At 35.9% G+C, this 21,984-nt stretch overlaps 1 protein-coding gene across 1 annotated transcript in view; it reads left to right on the top strand.

Moving 5' to 3' along the window:
- The window catches only part of LOC105750377 (cytochrome c oxidase assembly protein COX16 homolog, mitochondrial), a 110,828-nt gene that overhangs the window by 23,551 nt on the left and 65,293 nt on the right, over positions 1-21,984 (top strand). Inside the window, exon 2 of the mRNA XM_012548265.3 lies at positions 10,188-10,259. Within this exon, the coding sequence (XP_012403719.1) occupies positions 10,188-10,259 (72 nt within the window). The remainder of the gene's footprint in view (positions 1-10,187; positions 10,260-21,984) is intronic.

The raw sequence follows: 21,984 nt of genomic DNA, 5'->3' as shown, positions 1-21,984 counted from the left end.
TATGTATATATGCATATATATATATATATATATATACACACATATGTATGAACTTTATATATATGCATGTATGTGTGTGTGTGTGTATATATATAAAAATAAAATTCTTGACACATAGTAGACACTTGATAATTGTCCATTGTCCATTGATTTCCTTAATATCAAATTCAGTAACATTTTTTTTCAGCCCTTAGCATCCTTGACCTCTCTACAATATAGTTTTGCATGAACAGTATTGAATTTGGAATCAGAACAGCTGGATCCTGCCACTTATTAAAGGTGTGCCTGTGGGTAACTGTCCTTGAAGGCCCAGATCAAATGCCACCTTTTCCATGAAACATCCCATTTGCCAATTTTTCTCTCAAGTGAACTGCAATCTTTATTATTTTTTGATCAGTATTCTCCCTTATTTATAATTTCTTTTGTAGTTATATAATTCTTTATAATTTATAATTAATATCTATAAATTAATTTTATAATACTTATTACTTTGTATTTCAGTTATTAATATATATGTATGTGTGTATGCGTATATACATATATATGTATATATATTTAATCTTTTCTAGATTGCAAGCTTCTAAGAGCAGCTTCTTTACTTGTTTCTCTTTGTATCTCTCCCAGCAACTAGGAAAGTCCTTGAGAGTAGGGGAAAGCCTAGACAGAAGTTCAGATGAAAAAATGATCTCAGATTTTTAGTGGGAGGCATACTCAATATGATTAGACATTGTGAAATGGGAGCCAGACATAGTATCTAGAATTAGGGAGGGAATAATTCCTTTATACCACCTGCTCTAGTCTATTTATTGTTTTTGCTTTTGGTTACTTCATTTTAGGAAGGATATTGACAAAGGGGATTGTTTTCCAGGTAAGAACAACCAAGGTGGTAAAGGGTTTGAAAAGTGTTCCATGTGATGATTAGTTGAAAGGACTGGGGATATGTAGGCTGAAGAAGAGAAGATTTGTGGGAGATGTTTTCAAGTATTTGAAGGGCTCTTTCGTGGGAAAGAAGTGACCTTTGTTTTGTTCATCTGTAGATGTAGAAATAGGATCAATTAGTAGAATTTACAGATGAGTAGTTTTGGACTTAGTATAAGGAAGAAGCCCCCTGGCAATTCAAAGTATCCAAAACTGGGATGGGTTGCTGTGGTGGGTTGTAGGTTCCTTACTTGTCCCAGCCCACAGTCTGAGCTATATGCTCACCCCTCGGGAGCCATGACTAGGCCAGCTCACCTGCCTTTGGGCTCTAACCCAGATCACAGAGAGATAGACCAACCAGGAGGTGTAAACACTCTTTGTTTATTCAGTCTCCCTCTCAGCGGGGGTAGAAGGAAGCAAGAGAGCAGGAGCTTAAGAGATCGGAGTTCTGCCCAACGCTGTCTATTTATGCTGCTTCTCTTCCAGGATTGCCCATGCCCAGCCCACTCAGAACTGTGTAGGTGGAGCCCCAAAAAGGCGGCTTCTGGAGTTAGTACCGCATCCCAGGAGGAGATCTAGCAAGAGGAAACGCCTCTCGCCATCTCAAAAAACCTATAGCAGTTTCTTCTGCCAGACACAACCTCCTGCTTCAGAGGGCAAGCTCTTTTTTTACCTCCTGGGTCAGCCCTACCAGCTGAAGTGCATACAGGCTCTATGACACATTTCAGAGAGAGAGCAGTGCCTCTTTGCCTCTAACACTGTTGAAAGTCTTTAAAGATACCAGGTGTGGATTTTACTGGGTGATCTCTGGGCTCATTTTATATCCCCAACACTTAGCATAAGGCTTGGCACATAATAGGAAGAGATATATTGACTCTCTGAAGTCATTTAATTTCTTTGAGTCTTAATAACTTTTTAAAAAAGTAAAAATCAAGGTTTTCTTTCTTTGTTTTTCCAGCTCCTTGTTTGCAGCATTGTGTAAAAACATTTTTTTCAATAGTATTTTTACCTTTGCAAAACCTTGTGTTCTAGATTTTTCTCCCTCTCTTTCCTGTCCTTCTTTCCCAAGACAGGAAGCAATCCAATACAGGTTAAATGTGGGAATATTTCCATATTAGTCATGGTGTTCAAGAAAAATCAGATCAAAAGGGCAAAATCATGATAAAAAATTTCAAGCAAACAAATGACAACAGCAACAACAAAAAGGTAAAAATAACTATGCTTTGATCTACCTTCAGTCTCCATAGTTCTCTTTCTGAATATGAATGGTACTTTCCATCTCAAGTCTATTGGAATTGCCTTAATCACCTCATTATTGATCATCACATAATCTTGTTATGGTGTACAGTGTTCTCTTGGTTCTGTTCACTTTAGTCAACATCAGGTCATGTAAGTCCTTCCAAGCTTTTCTGAAATCAACCTGCTCATCATTTTAATAAAAGAATACTATTCCATTACTTATTATAACTTTTTTTATTGATAGAATCCATGCGTGGGTAATTTTTTTTACAACATTATCCCTTGCACTCACTTCTGTTCCGACTTTTCCTCTCCCTCCCTTCACGAACCCTTTCCCCAGATGGCAAGCAGTCCTATACAAGTTAAATATGTCACAGTGTATCCTAGATACAATCTATGTGTGCAGAACCGAACAGTTCTCTTGTTGCACAAAAAGAATTGGATTCAAAGGTAAAAATAACCCGGGAAGAAAAACAAAAATGCAAGCAGTTTATATTCATTTCCTAGTGTTCTTTCTTTGGGTGTAGCTGCTTCTGTCCATCCTTGATCAATTGAAACTGAGTTAGATCTTCTCTTTGTCGAAGAAATCCACTTCCATCAGAATACATCTTCATACAGTATCGTTGTTGAGGTATATAATGATCTCCTGGTCCTGCTCATTTCACTTATATTCCATTACTTTTACATATCATAATTTATTCAGCCATTTCCCAACTGATAGGTATCCACTTAATTTCCAGTTCCTTGCCACTACAAAAAGGGCGTACAAAAGCATTTTTAAATTTAAACTTTTTTTTTTTAAAGAATACCTTGACTTTGACATCCAATCAAATGAAAGAATCTGCCTTTTAGGATATCAAATACTGGGTAAATATGAAGCTTATCATTTATCAATCTTTTTTAGAAAATTACACTGTCATTTTTTGGGTGACTTGTATTATGTATATCTTTTAAAGCCTGACGGTACTATGTAATCATTGTAGCTCATGCATATTTTCTTTCTTGACTAAGTTTGTCTTGAGTAGGAATATCTCTCATGCCACTATTCTTGGTAGTTGTTAATTGTGAGCCGTAATCGATGCAAAATGGGAATAATACTTACACTGCTAAATTTGTTGAGGGCTCAGTCAGGAAATTAACTTGAAGATATTAATTATAAATAAGATAATTATATAAAAGAAATATATGACCACAAAAGAAATTATAAATAAGAGAAAATGCTGATCAATTACAAGGAAAATACTTTGTAAATCTTAAAGTTCCATATGAAATATTAATAATAATTATTTTGTTATTATTAGCCTTCTGAGTTTTTGACCTCAAGTACCACATTCTAACCACTCTAACCACTCCTTCTCTTGTTACTCTTCTTTGTCTTAGCCAATTAAGGAAGATATTTTCTAAATATTGACTTTCTTTTCTCTCTGCACTCTCCCTTAGAAATCACCTTCTTTTTTACAGCTTCAATAATCATTTCTATGTAGGTGATTCCCAATCAATCACCAAGCATTTGTTAAGTTCTTATGGCTGACTAGGTACTGTACTAAGCACTGGGCATATAAAGAGAGGCAAAAGCAATCTTTGTCTTAAAGGAGCTTTACATTCCAAAGGGCGAGTATATGTACATATAATGCATGCATACATACATACATACATATATTCATAATATATGTATATATATGTAAGCTACAGTAAGATACATAGAGAATAGATTGCTTATTATTGATGCAGGCTGAAGCTCAGAACAGACTAAGGGATAGAAATAAAGGTCTGGGAATCAGTGCTATGGACATGATAATTAAATTGATAGAAGGTGATGAGAGAAAAGGACTTGAGAATGAGACTTGGAGATATGAACTATCAAAGGAGGCTGAGTTGGAACAGTTGGGAAGGTAGGAAGAGAAGCAAGAGAGCAGTATAACAAAATGTCAGAGAGGAAAGATGATTCAGATGGAGAAGATGGTTAGCTGTGTCAGATGCTATAGGGAGATCAAGAAGGATGAGAATAGAGAAAAGTGCCATTGTGTATGGAGATATACAATGATTACTTTGATAACTTTGGAGAGAGAAGTTTCATTTTAAAGATAAGGTCAGAAAGGTTGGATATAAAAGGCAGTGAAAAGAGGATGTTGAAAAAATATAGTTTTTTTCCAAGGAGTTTAGCAGAGAAAGGAAGGGAAAATATGGGATGATAGGTTTTTTATAAGGATTTTTAATAATTGGGGAAATATGGGTGTGTTTGTAAGCAGAAGGAAAGGAGTTAATAAATAGGAAGAGATGGAAGATTAGAGAGAAAGGTGAGGTGAGAGAAGGGAGATTGAGAATATGGAAAAGGACAGAATTCCTATTTCATATAGAAAGGTTGTCTTTGAAAAGAAGACTACGTCTTCATCACAAACTGAATATTGAAAATAATGAGGATAACATAAGTGGGGGTATGAGATGAAAAAGAAGAGAAATATCTTAAAGAATAACTTCACTTGTACATGTAGGGTGGGATTTGCCTTGGCTGGGGAAGGGCCACATTTTCATCAGAAATGGGAATGAAGTCAGTTAATCAGTAATTATTTATTAAGCACTTATGTGCCAGACACTGTGTCTAAGCACTGGGTTACAAAGAAAGGCAAAAGGAAGTTTGTTGGAATCTTTACAAAGTGTAAAGTCATTAGAGTTGATAGAGACAATAATTATCTAATTTAGCATAGTTCAGTATCAACATGGTACTAAGTACAACTGATAGAAACAATGCTTGTATTCACACCTTTAGAGAGCTCATATAAGCAAGAAGTATTTAAGTACTCATTCTAGTTCACACGTTTGGGAGATTTCAGGGTTTAGTATGAGATATCTAAATTCACACCTCCCTTGAAGCTCTCAGGGCCAGAGAGCACTCTGGGAGAAACACATAATCCCATTCTCTCAGAAGAGATCATATATAAGAAACAGACAGAGGCTCTCTCAAAGAGTTCAGCTGAATTAGCAGAAGCCCACTCTTGGAGGTGCAGCCACATTTACTTCATCTCACACAGCTGTGGTGGCTGGGCTCCTGCACTTCCCCCACTGAGACCAACGCTGCTCTGAAATGCTCTCCAGAAAGCTGCCCAGACCCAGGCAAGGAGGTGCTGGCTGGAGGCTGAAGAAAGCAGAGGCAGAAGCAAGGGACAATCTGCAAGAGCTGTTGGAACCAAGCAGAGAGCTAACTGGGCTATATTGGAGACAATAAAAGATCTGAACTTTTAGTACCTGGCTGCATTTGGGTGATTATTTACTTGTAACTGAAACTAAGGCTGCCTCCAGAAAACCTCCCCGAGAGAGAACCATTTTATTATTATATTTTAAAGAACAAAAACACCACAGAAGTTCCTGCTCTTGGAGAACTCAATCTAATGGAGGAGACATGTAGACAACTCTGTACAAACAAGATATAGACAAGATAAATTAGAGATACTCACTAGAAGAAAGGAAGGGGAAATCAGGAAAGACTTCTCATAGAAGGCGGGAGTTCAGCTGGGACTTAAAGAAAGCCGGGAAAATTAAGAGGTAGAGTGAATTTCAAGCATATGTGACAGTTAGTGAAAGTGCTTCAAGTCAGGAGGTGGAGTATCTTGTTTTAGTCACAGCAAAGAGGGTTGTATCCTTGAATTGCAGATTTTGTGGTAGAGGGCACGGGAAGGGAGAGAGGTATAAGATGACTGAAAAGGTAGTAGTAGTAGCAGCGGATGAGTTTGTGATTGGCTTTGAATGCCAAACAAAGTTTTACATTTGGTCCTGGAGGTGATAAGGTGACCCTAAACTTTATTGAATAGGGACAATGACATGGTCAGACCTCTGCTTTAGTAATATTGCTTTAATGGCCGAGTGGGGAATGGACCGTAGTGAGGGGAGTTTTGTGTCAGGGACACCAATCAACAGATTATTACAGTATAAGGTAATGATGACTTGCACTAAGGTGATAGCATCAGAAGAGAGAAAAGGACACATATGAATGATATTAAGAAGGCAAAATTCATAGAACTTGGCAGCAGATTGGGTACGGGAGTGATGAGAGAGTGAGTTGTAGGTCCAGGTGACTGGAAGGATGGTAGTACCTTTAGAGAAGGTTTGCAGTGGGCAGATATTGAGTATCGAGGTTCAGTCAGGAAATAGCAAGTGGCTCACCTTTCTGAGATCCTTTTTCACTCCTCATAAGATCCATTCATAAATTGTCTGCTAGTACCTTAGACTCAATAAAAGTATGCTGAATGTTTTTTTTTTTTTTCCAAAACTCCCCTTCTGAGTTTAACATTTAACTCAATGGTTGAGCCCAGTGGGATTATCTTTTATACTTCCTTCTGCCTTACTTCATTTATCAAGATTTGTGCATTCTGTCTTTGCCATGTCTCTACTATCCAACTCTGCTTGCTATCATTATATACCATTCATTTCTACTATTGGGCTCTTAATAGGTCTTCCTAATTTTATTTTCTCCTCTCTCTTGTCAGACTTCCTTAGGGATATATGATCCTGTGATTTTGTCAGAACCTCTTAATGCCTGCCTATTGCTTACCAAGTAACCTCATATATCTTTGAATGTCCTTTGTGATTGTATGTGATTTGATGCTATCCTACTTTTCTAACTTTATCTCATCCTGCCAGCTAAGCTCCAAATAATATGAAGTTTTTGACTTCCTCCTTATACACCCCACATTTTACTCTCTCTGTTCCCTGTGTTTGAATTTTCCCTAGTGAATCCCTACCCATGCTTATGTCCAACTCAGGTGCTATCTCCTTCAGAAATTTTTCAATGAGTCCACTTGTCTATAAAGAATTTTGTTCCCTTCCCCCTTTAGACTCATATAACATTTTGTGTTTGATCAAATGAGATATGTACAGGAATTGGTGTTTGTAATGTCAGCCTTTTTTTTTTTTTAATACTTCTCGTGGAGTAATTGCATTAGATGTTTATTCACCACTGAAGTTCTACTTTTATGCCACATGTCATTGAATTCTTGATAGTTTTTGCCAAAAAGCATAAAGCCTTATGAAATGACTTTAGAGATAGTTATAACAAGAGATGGTTCTTGTAGCTAGCATCCGACTCGCTAAGTGCAGAGGCTTATCACCACTTTCACCACCAGATGGCATCATTCTTTGGTCACAGTACCTCACAGCAAAGCCTTCTAAGATGTGACACCATGTGAAACAGGCAATTATAAATGCATTTAACTGTAGATATTTCTATGTTGTTATCAAACTAAGCTGCATGGTAGTAGGAGCTGTATCTTATATAAACTTTAAAATATCTTACATTAATGATATATATATTTTAAATTAACTGAACTAAGCAAAATAGATTGCACATAGGTATGGAAAGGGTACAGAGTAAGAGTGACTATAGTCTGGTGGGATTAACTGGGGAAGGATTCAAGAAGAAGCAGAGTTTGAGAATTACCTACATCCATTGTTACATAATTAGTCAGTTAGAAAAGATTTCAAGCTTCTGATCTTTCATTTCATATTTCTCTGTCATATTCATCATCTACAAAGTGATAATTGTCTAGAGTGGTTTGAAATTATGCTAATTATGTGGATATGCATATTGGTTGGAGTTTTATAGTATTTTTTTGTTTGTATTTAATAAATATAAAAACCTCAGATGGTTGAAATGCTCTTTTTTTTTTTTTAGTGAATTGACAATAAAAGCTTCACCAGAAATTTACTATTAATTAATATTTACGTAAATAGTAAAGAGAAATACTCTTTACTGAGGTCCTGTTCTGAGGAGCTCAAAGACAAGAATATTCATGCTTTGATAGATTCTGTAAAAGGAGCTTATTTATTTCTCTAGCAATCATAGGTACATAAAAACTAAAGTCTAGAACATAGACTGCCAATTAAGTTACTGAAGGACACAAAAACACAAGTATTTTCACAAGTAGCATCAGTGATGTGGAGAGAGGGTATATTTAAGGCATAATGCTGAAGAGAACTGTGGCCTGCTCCATGAGAGTTTCATAAGCCTTCAAGAAAAAGTAAATAAGATTATTTCTTCCCAGAAGATTTGTATGTGAAATAACCACATTCTAAGAGCATCTTAAAACATTAAAAAAAATTATTTTCCATTTAAAAAGCATTTATTTTCTTTCCCTCCTATCCTCATTGAAAAAAAAAAGAGAAAACCCACAGTGTCCATGTTAAAATATCTATCTATCTATCTATCATCTATCTATCTATCTTTTATGAATCTTGATCCATTACCTGGAAGGTAGGTAACAGGCTTTATCATTGATCTTCCAGAATTTTAGTTGTTCATTGCATTGACCAGTATTCTTAAATATTTCAAAGTTATTTGTTTTAAAACTGTTGTTATAGAGTAAATTATCTCTCTGGTTCTCCTCACTTTACTCAGCATTAGTTCATTTAAGTCTTCTAAAGTTTCTCTGCGATCTTAAAGAAGGGAAAGGGACCTGTATGTGGAAAAATGTTTGTGGCAGCCCTTTTTGTAGTGGCTAGAAACTGGAAATTAGAATGGATGCCCATCAATTGGAGAATGGTTGGGTAAATTGTGGTATTTGTTGTGGTATTATAGAATATTATTTTTCTGTAAGAAATGACCAGCAGGATGAATACAGAGAGGCTTGGAGAAACTTATATGAACTGATACTAAGTGAAATGAGCAGGACCAGGAGATCATTATGTACTTCAACAACAATACTATATGATGATCAATTCTGATGGATGTGGCTCTCTTCAACAATGAGATGAACCAAATCAATTCCATTTGTTTAGTAATGAAGAGAACCAGCAACACCCAGTGAAAGAACTATGGAAAATGAATATGAACCACAACATGGCATTTCCACTCCCTCTGTTTTTGTCCACTTGAATTTTTGATTTCCTTCTCAGGTTATTTTTACCTTACATTTAACTCTGATTTTTCTTGTGCAGCAAAATTACTGTATGGATATGTATACATATATTGTATTTAACATATTCTTTAACATATTTAACATGTATGGGTCTACCTGCCATCTAGGGGAGAGGGTGGGGGAAGGAGGGGAAAAGTTGGAACAGAAGGTTTTGCTTCTGAATTATTACTGAAAAATTACCCATCCATATATCTTGTAATTAAAAAGCTATAATAAAAAAAAAGTTTCTCTGCACTGATGAGGAGGCTGATTTCAGAAAAGCCTATATGAATTGATGTTGAGTGAAGTGAGCAGAACCAAGAGAACATTGTACACAGCAAGAACAAGATTATATGATGATCAGTTCTGATAGATAATGGCTTTTTTCAATAGCGAGATGATTCAGGCCAATTCCAATGGTCTTGTGATGGAAAGTGCCATCCACATCCAGAGAGAGAACTATGGAGACTGAATGTGAATCAAAGCACAGTGTCTTCACTTTTTTTTGCGTGTGTGTTAGTCTGTTTTTCCTTTCCCCCTCCCTCCCCCCCCCCCCCCCCCCCCCCCCCCTCTCTCTCTCTCTCTCTCTCTCTCTCTCTCTCTCTCTCTCTCTCTCTCTCTCTTTTTACCTTTTGATCTGATTTTTTTTTTGTTCAGCATGACAAATATGAAAATATGTTTAGAAGAATCGCACATGTTTAACCTGTAACAGATTGCTTGCTGTCTTGAGGAGGAGGAGAAGGAAAGGAGAGGGAGAAAAATTTGGAACATAAGGTTTTGTAAAGGTGAATGCTGAAAACTATCATTGCATATATTTAGAAAAAATAAAATATTATTGCAATAATAAAAGTATTTTAAATGCATGAACTCTTTTTCTTCTTTCTTTGATCTCCTTGGGGTATATACCTAGTAGTTGCAGAGTACTTCCTAAAGATCTTACATGATAATGAGCTGAAGGTAACAGCGTCAAGCTGGAAAGATGGATAAAAAACATTCTGATCTCATTATCTTTTAAACCTGACGTGTTATCTTTCCTTGTCTTATACAGTAGCTCTGATTCTGCTGGCATTAGGATAAGAAATTCAAAGAAAACTTGTTATTCTGCTTTTCTGACCATGTTTTCCCTTTATTTTCATGTTTTAGGTACTCATTGTTGGAGGTTCTTTTGGTCTCCGGGAGTTTTCTCAAATTCGTTATGATGCAGTGAAGGCTAAGGTAAGAGTGGTCTGTTGGAAAAGAGCTGTAATCAGAGTTGACAAAATGTGTATGTGGTGAGAATGTGTATACTACAGGAAGAATAACTTTACTATTGGAAATTCTGCTTTTATAACAGACAGCTTCTTTTTATCAAGGACTTAGTGGCCTTGCTAGCTCCTTTCCAGGCAGCAGTCTCATTGCCCATGGTTTCTATTCCTGCCACTTCTGAGTCACTGGGTAGCCTTGAGTCTATTTCCTAATCTTTAAAATGACAATAGTTATCGCATACAAGGTCATTGTAAAGATTTATGATGTGTTTTAAGGTATTCAGCAATTCTGCACTCTATTTATTGAAAGAATCTATGTCTGAAGGTATTTTGGTACAAAATAAGCCTCAGCAGAGTTGGTGTTAGGTTTTAGTGAAAACCAGAGAATAGAAACAGTTATTTTAGTTCCTAAAATATAGTTAAACAGTCCATATTAATAGATTGTTTAAGTAATCGTAGATTTGTACATCTTCTATAGTTGTTGTATGTTAACATTTCGTGCAATTGTTATAAAATCCAGACCAAATTTCACACAAGAATATTTCAAGAGAGATAGATATTTGATGTCTGTAATATAGACAGGCAGAATATTTCTGTGTTTTCTAGGAAGCTTTCTTAGCAAACTTCATTACTGTTGGGTGGGAAAATGAAATTTGTATTTGAGAATAGCATCATCTTTGTTCTCAAAGACAAAACCCCCTCCCCAAAAAACTATAGACTCATTCATTCAGCATTAAACCAATATTTATTAAACTCCAGTGATGTACAAAATACTATGATAGATGCTAAGAGAGATAATAAGTTAGAAGAGATTTTCCTTGACCTCATAGACCTGACAGTCTAGAAGTTTAAGACACAAGCCAAGATAAACACAATACATGATATTCTTTAATCAGTAGATTAGAATTCAAAACAGAGTACTATGTGAGATCAGTGGGTGAAATTTGTTACTATCACAGGGGATCAGGGAAAATTTCTTGGAGAAAATGGCATTTGGATCGGGCTTTAAAAAACACATTATATTAAGGCTAGTTTGGAAGGTTGGGAGAGAAAGTGGTGGTAAAGATATCTATTGGAAGATATTTTGTAGGAGGCAAGTAAGGTAGTAATGGAAAACCTGTACAGGGATGGTGATATTATGTTGTGATATGGGAGCCACCTGCCAGTGCCTGCTGGAGGTCTAACTCAGACCTGTAGAATGGATCTCATCATGTGAGAGAATAATGATGATGTAAGGAGACTGAGAGGCAGTTTCTTTGTCTCTCCTTTTCCTTCTGCCTCCAATTTATTTAATTCCCAATCCACAAGGAACACCTGCATCAGCAAAGGCTGCTTTGCAACTCTTTCAAGTGTTATAATCTATAGCTGCAGAGGCTCTCGTAGAGTTGACCTACCCCTTCACCTAGGCATGGTCCTTAATAACATTAGAATAGAGAAGAGGAGAGACTTGGTAACTGGTTGTCTATAAGAGATAAAGAAGGGGAAACAGTCAAAGATAAAACCAGTAACCCATACATTCCTCTTAGATTGTAAGTTACTGAGGAGTTGCTGATCTATCTATATTCGAAGTCTTTTTTTTTTTTTTTTTGCTGAGGCAATTGGGGTTAAGTGACTTGCCCAGGGTTACACAGCTAGGAATTGTTGAGTGTCTGAGGCTGGATTCTTGAACTCAGGGCCTTCTGATTTCAGAGCCGGCACTCTGTCCACTGCACTATCTAGCTGCCCCTATATTCAAAATCTTAGTGCAGTTTTAAGCTTAAAAACTCACCAAGCCTTTTGAGACAACCCTGTATAACCTCAAGGTCTGAAATGTGGGAAGCAGAGTAAATGGTGTTTCCACTGACTAAAATAGTGAAGTTGGAGAGAGGAACAGGCTTAAGGGGAAAGTAATAAATTGTGTTTTAGATGTGTCTAGTTTGAGTCTCTGCTGGAATGTCTAGGTTGAGATACTCGTCTGAAGCCCAGAATAGAAGTCAGAACTGCAAACACATATTTGGGCCTGAGTTACATAGAAGTGGTAGTACAAACTGGGGGAGTGAATGAGATTGCCAAGGGAGACAGAGAGAGAAGTGCAGAGAGCCAAAGACAGACTTTTGGGCAACATCCAAATGAAAGGGTTGGGAGAGGAGGAGAATCCATTGAAGGAGACAGAGATGTTTAGAGGGATAAGTGAAGAGCCAGGATAGTACACTGACTCTAAAGCCAAGGGAAGAGGGAATATTCCAGTAGAAAGGGAATGGTCTGATGGAGGAAGGAAGGTAACAAAGAGTGAAAATCCCCAAAGAAAAGGTTGTTGGATTTGTTCATTACTGAGAAAGCAGCTTAAAGTAGAAGTTTAAATGGGGTTGGGCTGCAGAGCCAATGGATATTGAGGAATTGGAGGCCTTGGGTAAAAACAACTCAAGAAGTTGGAGGAGATGGAAGATAGATGGACTAGAAGAGTCAAAAAAAGACTTAAAAAAAGTGTTATGGAGACAAGATAGAGGAGAAGGAGTCAGTGGATAGAGATTAAAGGGCTATCATTGCTAGAACAAGAAAGATACTGGGAGAGGTAGTAGAGTGTGGGCCATAGGCACAGGTAGGAGGAAAAGTGGTGAGGTGAGGAGTAGTGATGCCTTTTCTGTGAGCAGAAAATGTAGAATTTATAGTGTGGAAATTAGGAATAGTATTGGGAGGGATTCTGTTAGCATATCATGTATAGTTCAAAATGCATTGGTCACAAAATCAAAGTTTGATAATTTTTTTCTTAATGAAAGGTTTTGTGAGGGTAATTTGGAAGCAATTGATGTATCAAAACAAAATGAATCAGTAGAAAAAAAATTAAGGGGGAAAAGTTTCATTTAACAAGAGAAAAAGAAAAGAAAGAAAAGAACATGGACTAAATGGCAGTATACCTAGATTCTCACATAGGACCTACCACTTATTAGCTGTGTTATTTAAGGCAAAAAGATACTTAACTGATTTCCCTGAGCCAGTTTCTTTATCTGTTTTTTTTTTTAAATGAGATTCAAGTGAGTTAATATATGAAAATATTTTAAAAAGTGCAAGGCATTATATAAATATTTCAAGTGAGATTTATTGCCATAGCTCATACTAATTATTTTACTTATTCTAGTAATTTTATCTCATGCTATTCTTTTCTAAGTATTCTCTGCTCCAGAAAAGCTCCAATAATAGTAATAATGTTGACTATGGTGGTGATGATAGTAATAATTTATATATATATATATATATATATATATATGTACATATATATATATATGTACATAGTAATTTAAAGTTTACAAAACACCATTCTCCCAATAATCCTATGAGGTACTCATCAACTTTCATATGCCTCCCATTTTTTCAACATGCTTTTGCTTTTGTTTTTCTGTAAGCTGAAAATAATCTGCTTATTGAATTCCTGCCTGTATTTTGAAGTCAAATTCAAATGCAGCCACTTTTAGGAAGTTTTTCTTGAATCAGTAATAAACATTCCCCTGTCAGACTCCACATAACATGTTGATTGAACCACTCTGATGTCATTTATCTCGAATTATTTTTATTGTCATCATTTGTGTCTGTGTAGTTCCTCAAATCGAATATCCCATTAAGCTGTATACTATATGAGGGCAGTGATCATGTTTTAGTTAAATAGTTTATCTTAGCTGTGGCCTAGACTAATGTGCTACACACAAATAGATGTTTAATAAAGATGTATTGATTTGTTGAAAATGTAAGATAATATCATTGGGGCAAATGGGTTTTCTTCTTAGAATAATTTTGAGGTTTCTGTTTATAAGATGTGATTTGAAACTACCCTACCTTCCAGAAGTAGGAATTAATTGGTAAGGTAAGTTGCTTTCTAGAATACATTTAGTTAAGTTGAGTAGTATAGTAACTTTGGAGGCCCTTACTAATGAACAATAGAAATAAAAAAAAAAGATGCTTTTCACCTTATTTTGAGAAGTCAAATTTAATTCCAGAAGGAAAATATTACATACCCCCTGTGTCTCCAATATTACATAACTCCTGTGATTCCAAACTTATGTCTCATAAGGTTTTAAAATAGGATCCAAGTGAATTCCTAAATCTAAATGAACATTTTATCACATATGACCTTAATGACCTTTACATTTTTTAAGACTTTGAATAGTGACTATGTTGGTCTCTATCTTATTATCAGGGAAAGACTTTGTCCTTAAAAATAATTCCCTCTGAATGTCAGAGAATAATTAAGCCATTTTGTGTATGAGGACTCTATGCACTTAATTATTTTGAAGGAAATGAATCATATTCATATTGTTCAGTAGGAGGATTTCTTTTACTCCATCCTTGTGATTCCATTGGTTTAAGATAAACTTCTGCCAATCCTGATTGACAACTCTTTGGCAACTTGTAGTCTTAGGAAGTTGCTTGGGGATTTTGGGGGAAAATGGCCATGTGAAATGTTCCAGTCATGTTCACCTTTCCTGAGAGGTAATCTAGCAAAGATGAATTGGTCAGTAAAACCCAAGAGCAACACCAGTAATCTCCTCCATCCAGTTCAGTTCTGTACAATGAGACAGCATGAAGCCTGAGGGGATTCTGGTCAAGGACCATGAAAGGGGGCTATAGCCAAAGTGATTTTCGATAAATGGAGCCTAAAACCAGCAGGATCTTTGTCCCAGGCTGTCTGAGCCACACATCAGAGAACAAAACTAGTTATAAGCATTTCCTAGAAAAGGAGATAAGGTAAAGGGGCACTTCATGAGATATGAAACTGCATGCTCATCACATCAAAGTGGGGCTTCTTGGGGCTGTACCAGGGGACAGAGTCAGCTATTGGTGGAAGCTTGTAAAAGGACACAGAGAAATGGAGCCTTCACATTAAACCTCTAAGAAACAAAGGCAGAAAGAAGTCAGAGAATGAGAACTTTTGCATGAATTAATAGAACTGGGTAGATTAAATGGATAATGTTAGAATAATTTATATAATTATTAAAACATTGTAAGGAAAAACAATTTTGAAAGATTTAAGAACTCCTATCAATATAGTGACCAACTGTGATGCCAAAAAAGTGGTGTTAATCATGCTTCCCAACTCTTGAGGGAGAAGTGATAGATTAGAGATGCAGAAGGAGACATATGGTCAGGGTGCCAATTTGTTTTGCTTGACAAGTCTTACTTTTTAGAAGAGAGAACTTCTGTATTGGAGAGGAGGAATTAGAAGAAAGTTGATAGTGATAGTGAGGCTAAAAAAAGAAAATAAATAAAACAACCTTGAAATGCTAAAAAAAAATACAAAAGAGAATGGAGAGAAATTCAGAAGGGGAAAGAGATAAGCAAGTTGTTTCTTTTAGGATGGAAGGGTTATTCTCTTTCGCTGTTATGTTAGGTGATCCACATGTTTGCTGCTTAAGAGTCTGTAAAAGGCCTTATAAAGCTACCAAAAGGAATCAATAGGACTTAAGGAATCGCATGTATTCCTTTTTCCAGTTATAATTAGAGCGTCTCTACTTTTTCATCTTCTCCTTTATTACCAGCTCTTACTGTGCCAGAATATAAGGATGAAACAATAGAGGAGATGCCCAGTCTTGCCTCCTTTACCATCTATCTCCCCAGAGAAATTGTGAAGGCAGTCATATCGACTCCTCCCTAACTCCCTTAGCTGGCTGGAGCCATAGTCACTTTCAAAGCTCAGAAGCAATGGTAGCTGCCTTTTAACATTTCTTGTATACAAGTTGGCTTATTTCAACCTGATAGTGACAGCATAATTGCCTTTCTCACATAGGGTCTGTTTATGATCAGGAATGACTTATTAGGTATTCTAGCAAATAGTCAGTTTCTATACTTTTTATTACAACAGAAATATAGCAGCTACTTTGAAATATGCCGGTGGTGTGCTGGAAATAGCTTGTAGTGTCTCAGGAGAGCTGATTGTTAAATTTTCAATATGAGCATTTAAACCTCAAGAATCATCAAATTCTACAAATTAAGAGCTTCAATTATTTATGTACTTGTTTTGTTTAGTCTAAATTTAAGAACGTAATGGAGAAAATGTTACTACAGAGTAAACATAAAAGCAAAGGTGTGTATTTATGTGTGTATATAAACCTAAAAGTGTGGTATACTTTAAAGTGTGTTTTATGTGTGTGTGCATATATACATGTGCATGTATTTTTATATATACATACACACACACATATATATATATACACATGCATGTATATAAATATATATGTATATATGTATAAACTTAAAAGTGACTTTTGTGTGTGTGTTACTCTTTTTTTGGAGAGCCAGTTGTTAAATATTTGCCAACATAGAAATGACATATACCTTCTGAAAAACCAGACCACAGAATCCACATCAACATCTCAGATAACTTCACCAAACCTTTGTTATATACCTAGTATGTTTAGAATGCTCTGCTAGGCACTACTTGATTTAGAAAGTTTATGTGAAACATGCTTGGTGATGGACCCTTACTGTTTTTTTTTTTTCACTGTATCCTCCTGACTCCAAGTACCCCATTGTCCAAGATATGGCCTTCTTCTAATTATGCAAGGTCGGGAAACCCAATAGAACTAGGGTAGGATAGCAGGAAAAATACTATTTCTAGAACTGGGTTCAAATTCTGTCCATGAAGCTTATTACTTGTGTAACTCTGTATAATTCACTAAAACACATTTTTTTAAATCTATGAAATGAGGAGGCTGGACTAAATATCCTCTTTCTCTCTGTCTTTGTTTTTGTCTCTCTGTCTCTGTCTCTCTCTCTCTTGAAACTGGGTCTCCCTATTCTCTTAAGCAATACAGCAACCAGTCATGGGCCTGAATCCATAGGGAGGTAAAAAGAAAGGAATAAGCATTTATATAGCTATGTGGCAGGCAGCACTATGCTAAGCACTTTTTACAAATAGGATCTCACAACAACCCTGAAAGGTAAGTGCTATTAATATCCCCATTTTATTGAGGAAATGGAGGCAAACAGAAGCGAAGCGGCTAGCTCAGGGTCACACAGCTGATAGGCGTCTGAGGGCAGATTTGGGCTCACATCTTCCTGACTCCATCCCCAGTCTATCTGTTGGGCCTCAAGGTAGTGCACCAATGGAGTGATCGGGGGTGAGGTCAGGATCTGTACTAGAGAAGTATCAGTGTCAGAGGAGAAGAGAGTGCAGTGGGGAGATAGGCCTTGGTAACAGATTAAATGTGGAAGGTGGATGATTTCTAGTTGAGGGAGCAGAACTTAGGGGCAAAAATAATGAATTCCAGTTTGGATGTGTCATATCTATTGGAGATCCAGTCTGATGTGTGTGAGTGGTAGCTGGAGAGACCAGGTTAGAGGTCAGTAAAGAATTTGGGGCAGAATAGGTAGATTTGAGAATCATGAGTATAGAGATGGTATTCCACCAGAACTGAGGTGAATATAGTGAATCTATATATTTCATCGAGTGAAATAGTGCAGAGAGAGAAAACAAGGGGGCCCTGGACGGAACCCTGAGGAATACCTTTAGTTGGAAAGGGTTGTCGGGAAGATCTGGCAAAGTAGACAGAGAGAGCAGTCAGATAGGTAGGGGGAGCATCAGGAGAGCAGGGTTTTATAAAGGTAGGAGCTAGGGATCAACAGTGTTAAAAGGCTGCAGAGAGATAAAGGAGATTAAGGGTGGGGAAAAGGCTGCTGGATTTGGCAACTAAGAGTTCATTAGTAACTTAGGAGAGAGCAATTTTGGTGGAATGATAAAGTTGGAAGCCATATTAAAAGGAGTTAAGAAGAGAGTAGAAGGAAGAAAAGTGACGTTATCTGTTGTAGGTTGCCTTTTTGAGGAGTTTATCTTGAAAGGACAGAAGAGAAATAAGATGATAATTAGTGGGGATACAACCAATTTAGGGTTTTTTAAAAGACGGGAAACATGGGGATATTTGTAGGCAGAAGGAAAAGGATCATCAGATAAGTAGAAATTGAAAGAGAGTGGAAAAAATCAGAGAATGCAATCTGTTGGAGGAGACAAGATGGAACGAGATCACTTAAATGGAAGAGTTAAGGAGAAAGAAAGGCCACTTTATTATGTGAGATGGGATTGAAGCCGAGGAAATAGCAGAAAGTATCTGAGAGATAGGAGATGAGGAAAAGAAAAGAAAAAAGGAAAAGGAGAGAGAGTTTGTGGTAAATAGCCTTAATTTTTTTCTTAAAACATGAGGCAAGTTTTTTGATTAAAAGAATTAAGAAGTACATGAGAGGTTTGAGGAATGATGAGAAGGTTTGGAAGAAATACTTTGGAGAGAGTGATGTTGAATTGATAAGGAAGATGCAGTAGGTTTGCCCAGCATCAGTGAAGGCTCAGTTGAATTATGTAGCACCAATTTGAGGTGGATCCAGTCAGAATGGTTGTATCTCTGCAACAGTGGGTGGGTTCTGCCTCTTTCAAATCTTTTCTTTCTCTAAAGCACTTCTCTATTCACCCACCAAATTGATTTTTCTAAAGTGAAAATCTGACCATGTTGACCACCTCCTTACTCAATAAACTCCCATTGACTCCCTGTCACTTCGAGTATCAAATCCCAAATCCTCTGTATTTGACATTCAAAACTCTTCATAAACTAGCCCTGTCCTCTCTTTCCAGTCTTTTTATATCTTATTTCCTAATACATACTCTTCCATCGAATGACTCTGGCCCCTGGCTATTCTACAAAGGTGATACTCCACCTCTTGTTTCTGGGTATTTTCTCTGATATCTAGAACATTTTCACTTCTCAGTTCAGAATGATTTCCCTGGTTTCCTTTAAGTCCCAAATATCCCCCCCTCTTTTTTTTCTGAAAGAATTTTCTAACCCCTCTTAATTTCAGTGCCTTCCCTCTGTTATTTCTGTCCTGTATATAGCTTGTTTGTATATACTTGTTTGCTTATTGTCTCCCCCATTACATTTTAAAGTCATTCAGAACAGATACTGTCTTTTGCCTCTTTTTGTATATTCATAGAGCTTAGCACAATGCCTAGCTCATAGTAGGTAACCAATAAATGTTTTTATTCCTTTGGTTTTGTAATGTATTCCTAGATTAAAGGATATGTACAATCTAGTGACTTTGGAGGGTCATAACTCCAAATTGCTTTCTAGTATAGCTGGACCAATTTATAGTGCCACCAGTAGTGCATTTGTTTTTCTGTTTTCCCACAGCCATTTAAATAATTGCTAGTTTCTCTTTTTATCATCTTTGCCAATCTTCCAGGTGTGAAGTAGAACTTCAGAATTGCTTTTTTTTCTTCTTTTCCTTTCTGTTTCCCTCTTTACAAAGAAAAAGAAGGTGGAAAAAGAGTAGTTTGCTTAACATTAGTGATGTGTAAATGAAGTAATCTGTTTCTTTTTTTTCCCTCTTCTTTTTGGCCCACCTGTGTACCCCTATTATATAATAAGATAGTAACTTCCTTCCCTTTCCTCCTTTTCTCAAGAGTGTATTCCCTATTGCTGTAATTTCCCTCTTTTAAAACCATCAAAATAGAACAGAACAGTCTCCTGACTTTCTGCCTTCTTTATTTAACTTGATGACCCTTGAAGAGTTCCAAAGGATATTTTTTTCCCTCCCTCATTAGAATGTAAACATTTTATTGTCATGTAGCCCCTTGTAATTTATCAAATGTATTTTCAGTGATTCTCTTGATTGTTGTGTTTACCATTTCAGAGATTCTCCGTTCTGATCTTTTCATTAGGAATCCTTGGAAATCCTATATTTCATTAAAGGTCCATTTTTAATCCTGTAGTATTATATTCAATTTTGTCATATAGGTTATTCTCAATTGTAAGCCTTTATCTTTTGCCTTTTAAAGTATCTTAGATTGTTACATTCTCATATAAGTAATGACTGCCAATTTTTATGTGATCCTGACTCTAGCATCATGGTATTTGAACTGCTTCTTTTTGGATGCTTGCATTATTTTTTTCTATATATCAGAGCTCTGGATTTTGGATGTAAAGTTCCTGGGAGTTTTTATTTTGGGATTTCTTTCAGGAGGTGACTGGTAAAGTCTTAATTTTTTTTTTTCACTTTGTCTTCTATTCACAAATCATATACTGGAGTTTTTTTGAGGGGAGGGCAGGTGGAGGAGGATCTTGATTTTTCAGATAGTTCAGTCATTCTTAGATTGTCTCTTTGACCTATTTTCCAAGTTTCTTGTTTTTGATAGCATATACCTTATATTTTTATTTTTTTCTTTAAAAATATTTATCTTGTTTTGATATTGATTGTTGTCTTGAATTGTTTTCTATTTGGTTCATTTTGAATTTCAAGGAATTAAATTCTTAGGTAGGTAAAGGTAAAGTAAGCTTACTTTACCTCTGTTTGGGGCAGCTAGGTGCATCAGAGGATAGAGCACCAGCCCTGAAGTCAGGAGGACCTGAGTTCAAATTTGTAGCTATGTGACCCCGGGCAAGTCACTCAACCCCAATTGCCTCAGCAAAACAAAACAAAACAAAACAAAAAATTATTAAATCATCTGTTCTAAGTCACTTCTTTGTATTTCTACCCTCCCTGTTATTATTTCTTTTTATTTTATTTTATTTCTTGTTAATTTCTGTTTGGATTTGTGGAGGGTTTTTTTTTTTTTTTTTTTTAAATTCTGGGTTTATCTCTTGAACTCCTGTTAGTTCAAGATGTTTCTTCATTATATTTAGCATCTTTTCTATTTATTCATTTTGTCCTTCAGTTCTTCCTTTTGTCACTTTTTCTTGATATGTGTTTTATTCCTCTAAATTAATTTCATTGTCATTTCATCTAACTTTAAAATATCCCTTTGGTAGTTTGGTATTACATGAAGTTGATAAATTAACTTTGGTAGTATTGTCATTTTTATTTTGCTGGCTCAGCTCATCTTTGAGTGCTAAATATTCCTTAGGTATTTAAGTCATTCTTTAATTCTTTAAGAAACATTTTAAAATTGGATTTATACAAGTACTGAATGTGTTTTGGTACTGCCAAATGTTTTCTATATTTTGTAGTTTTGAATGGGACATTCCTTTCTATTATTGTCTTCTGAATTTTGTTATTATATAAAAAAGCAATTTATTTGGGGGTGGGATTATGGGGAGATTAACTTTGCTGTCTGTGACTTTATTGAAAGTATGAATTTTCTTAGTTTCCTTGATGATTCTTAAAAATTTTCTAAGTAAACCATCATGTCAGAAAATGAGGATAGTTTTATCTCCTTTTTTGTTTCTCTTTGTCTTTAATTGCTTTTTCTTGTCATTTTGTTATTGTTAGCATTTCTAGAACTGTTAAAAATAATATCAGGGAAACCTTGATTTATTCTTTTTATTTATTGGAAAAGCTTCTAATGATTCCCCATAACATATAATGATTACTTTGGGTTTTAGATGGATAATTCATACACACACACACACACACACACACACACACACACACACACAAAAGATCCTTCATATGTTGTAGAGTTTTAGCTTCAGTGATTTTTGTCTTTTGTCAATGGCTTTTTTCTCTACCTATTAAGGTTTTTTGTTTTTTTAATATGATTATGTTGATTTCCCCCTTATTTTAAATTGCCCTTTCATTCCTAATATAAATTGAACTTGATCTTAGTTGTTTTTTGCATAAATTGCTATAGAGATTTTTTTTGAGGGGGCAGGATTTTATTTAAAATTTTTGAATCAGTATTAGATTTTATAGAACTATTTCAATTTATCCTTAAGACTATAGCATTTCCAGATGTCAAACTATATTAT

This window comes from Sarcophilus harrisii, chromosome 2, assembly GCF_902635505.1.
Source record: "Sarcophilus harrisii chromosome 2, mSarHar1.11, whole genome shotgun sequence".
Classification (NCBI taxonomy): Eukaryota; Metazoa; Chordata; class Mammalia; order Dasyuromorphia; family Dasyuridae; genus Sarcophilus; species Sarcophilus harrisii.
This window is presented reverse-complemented; position numbering and strand designations above follow the sequence as displayed.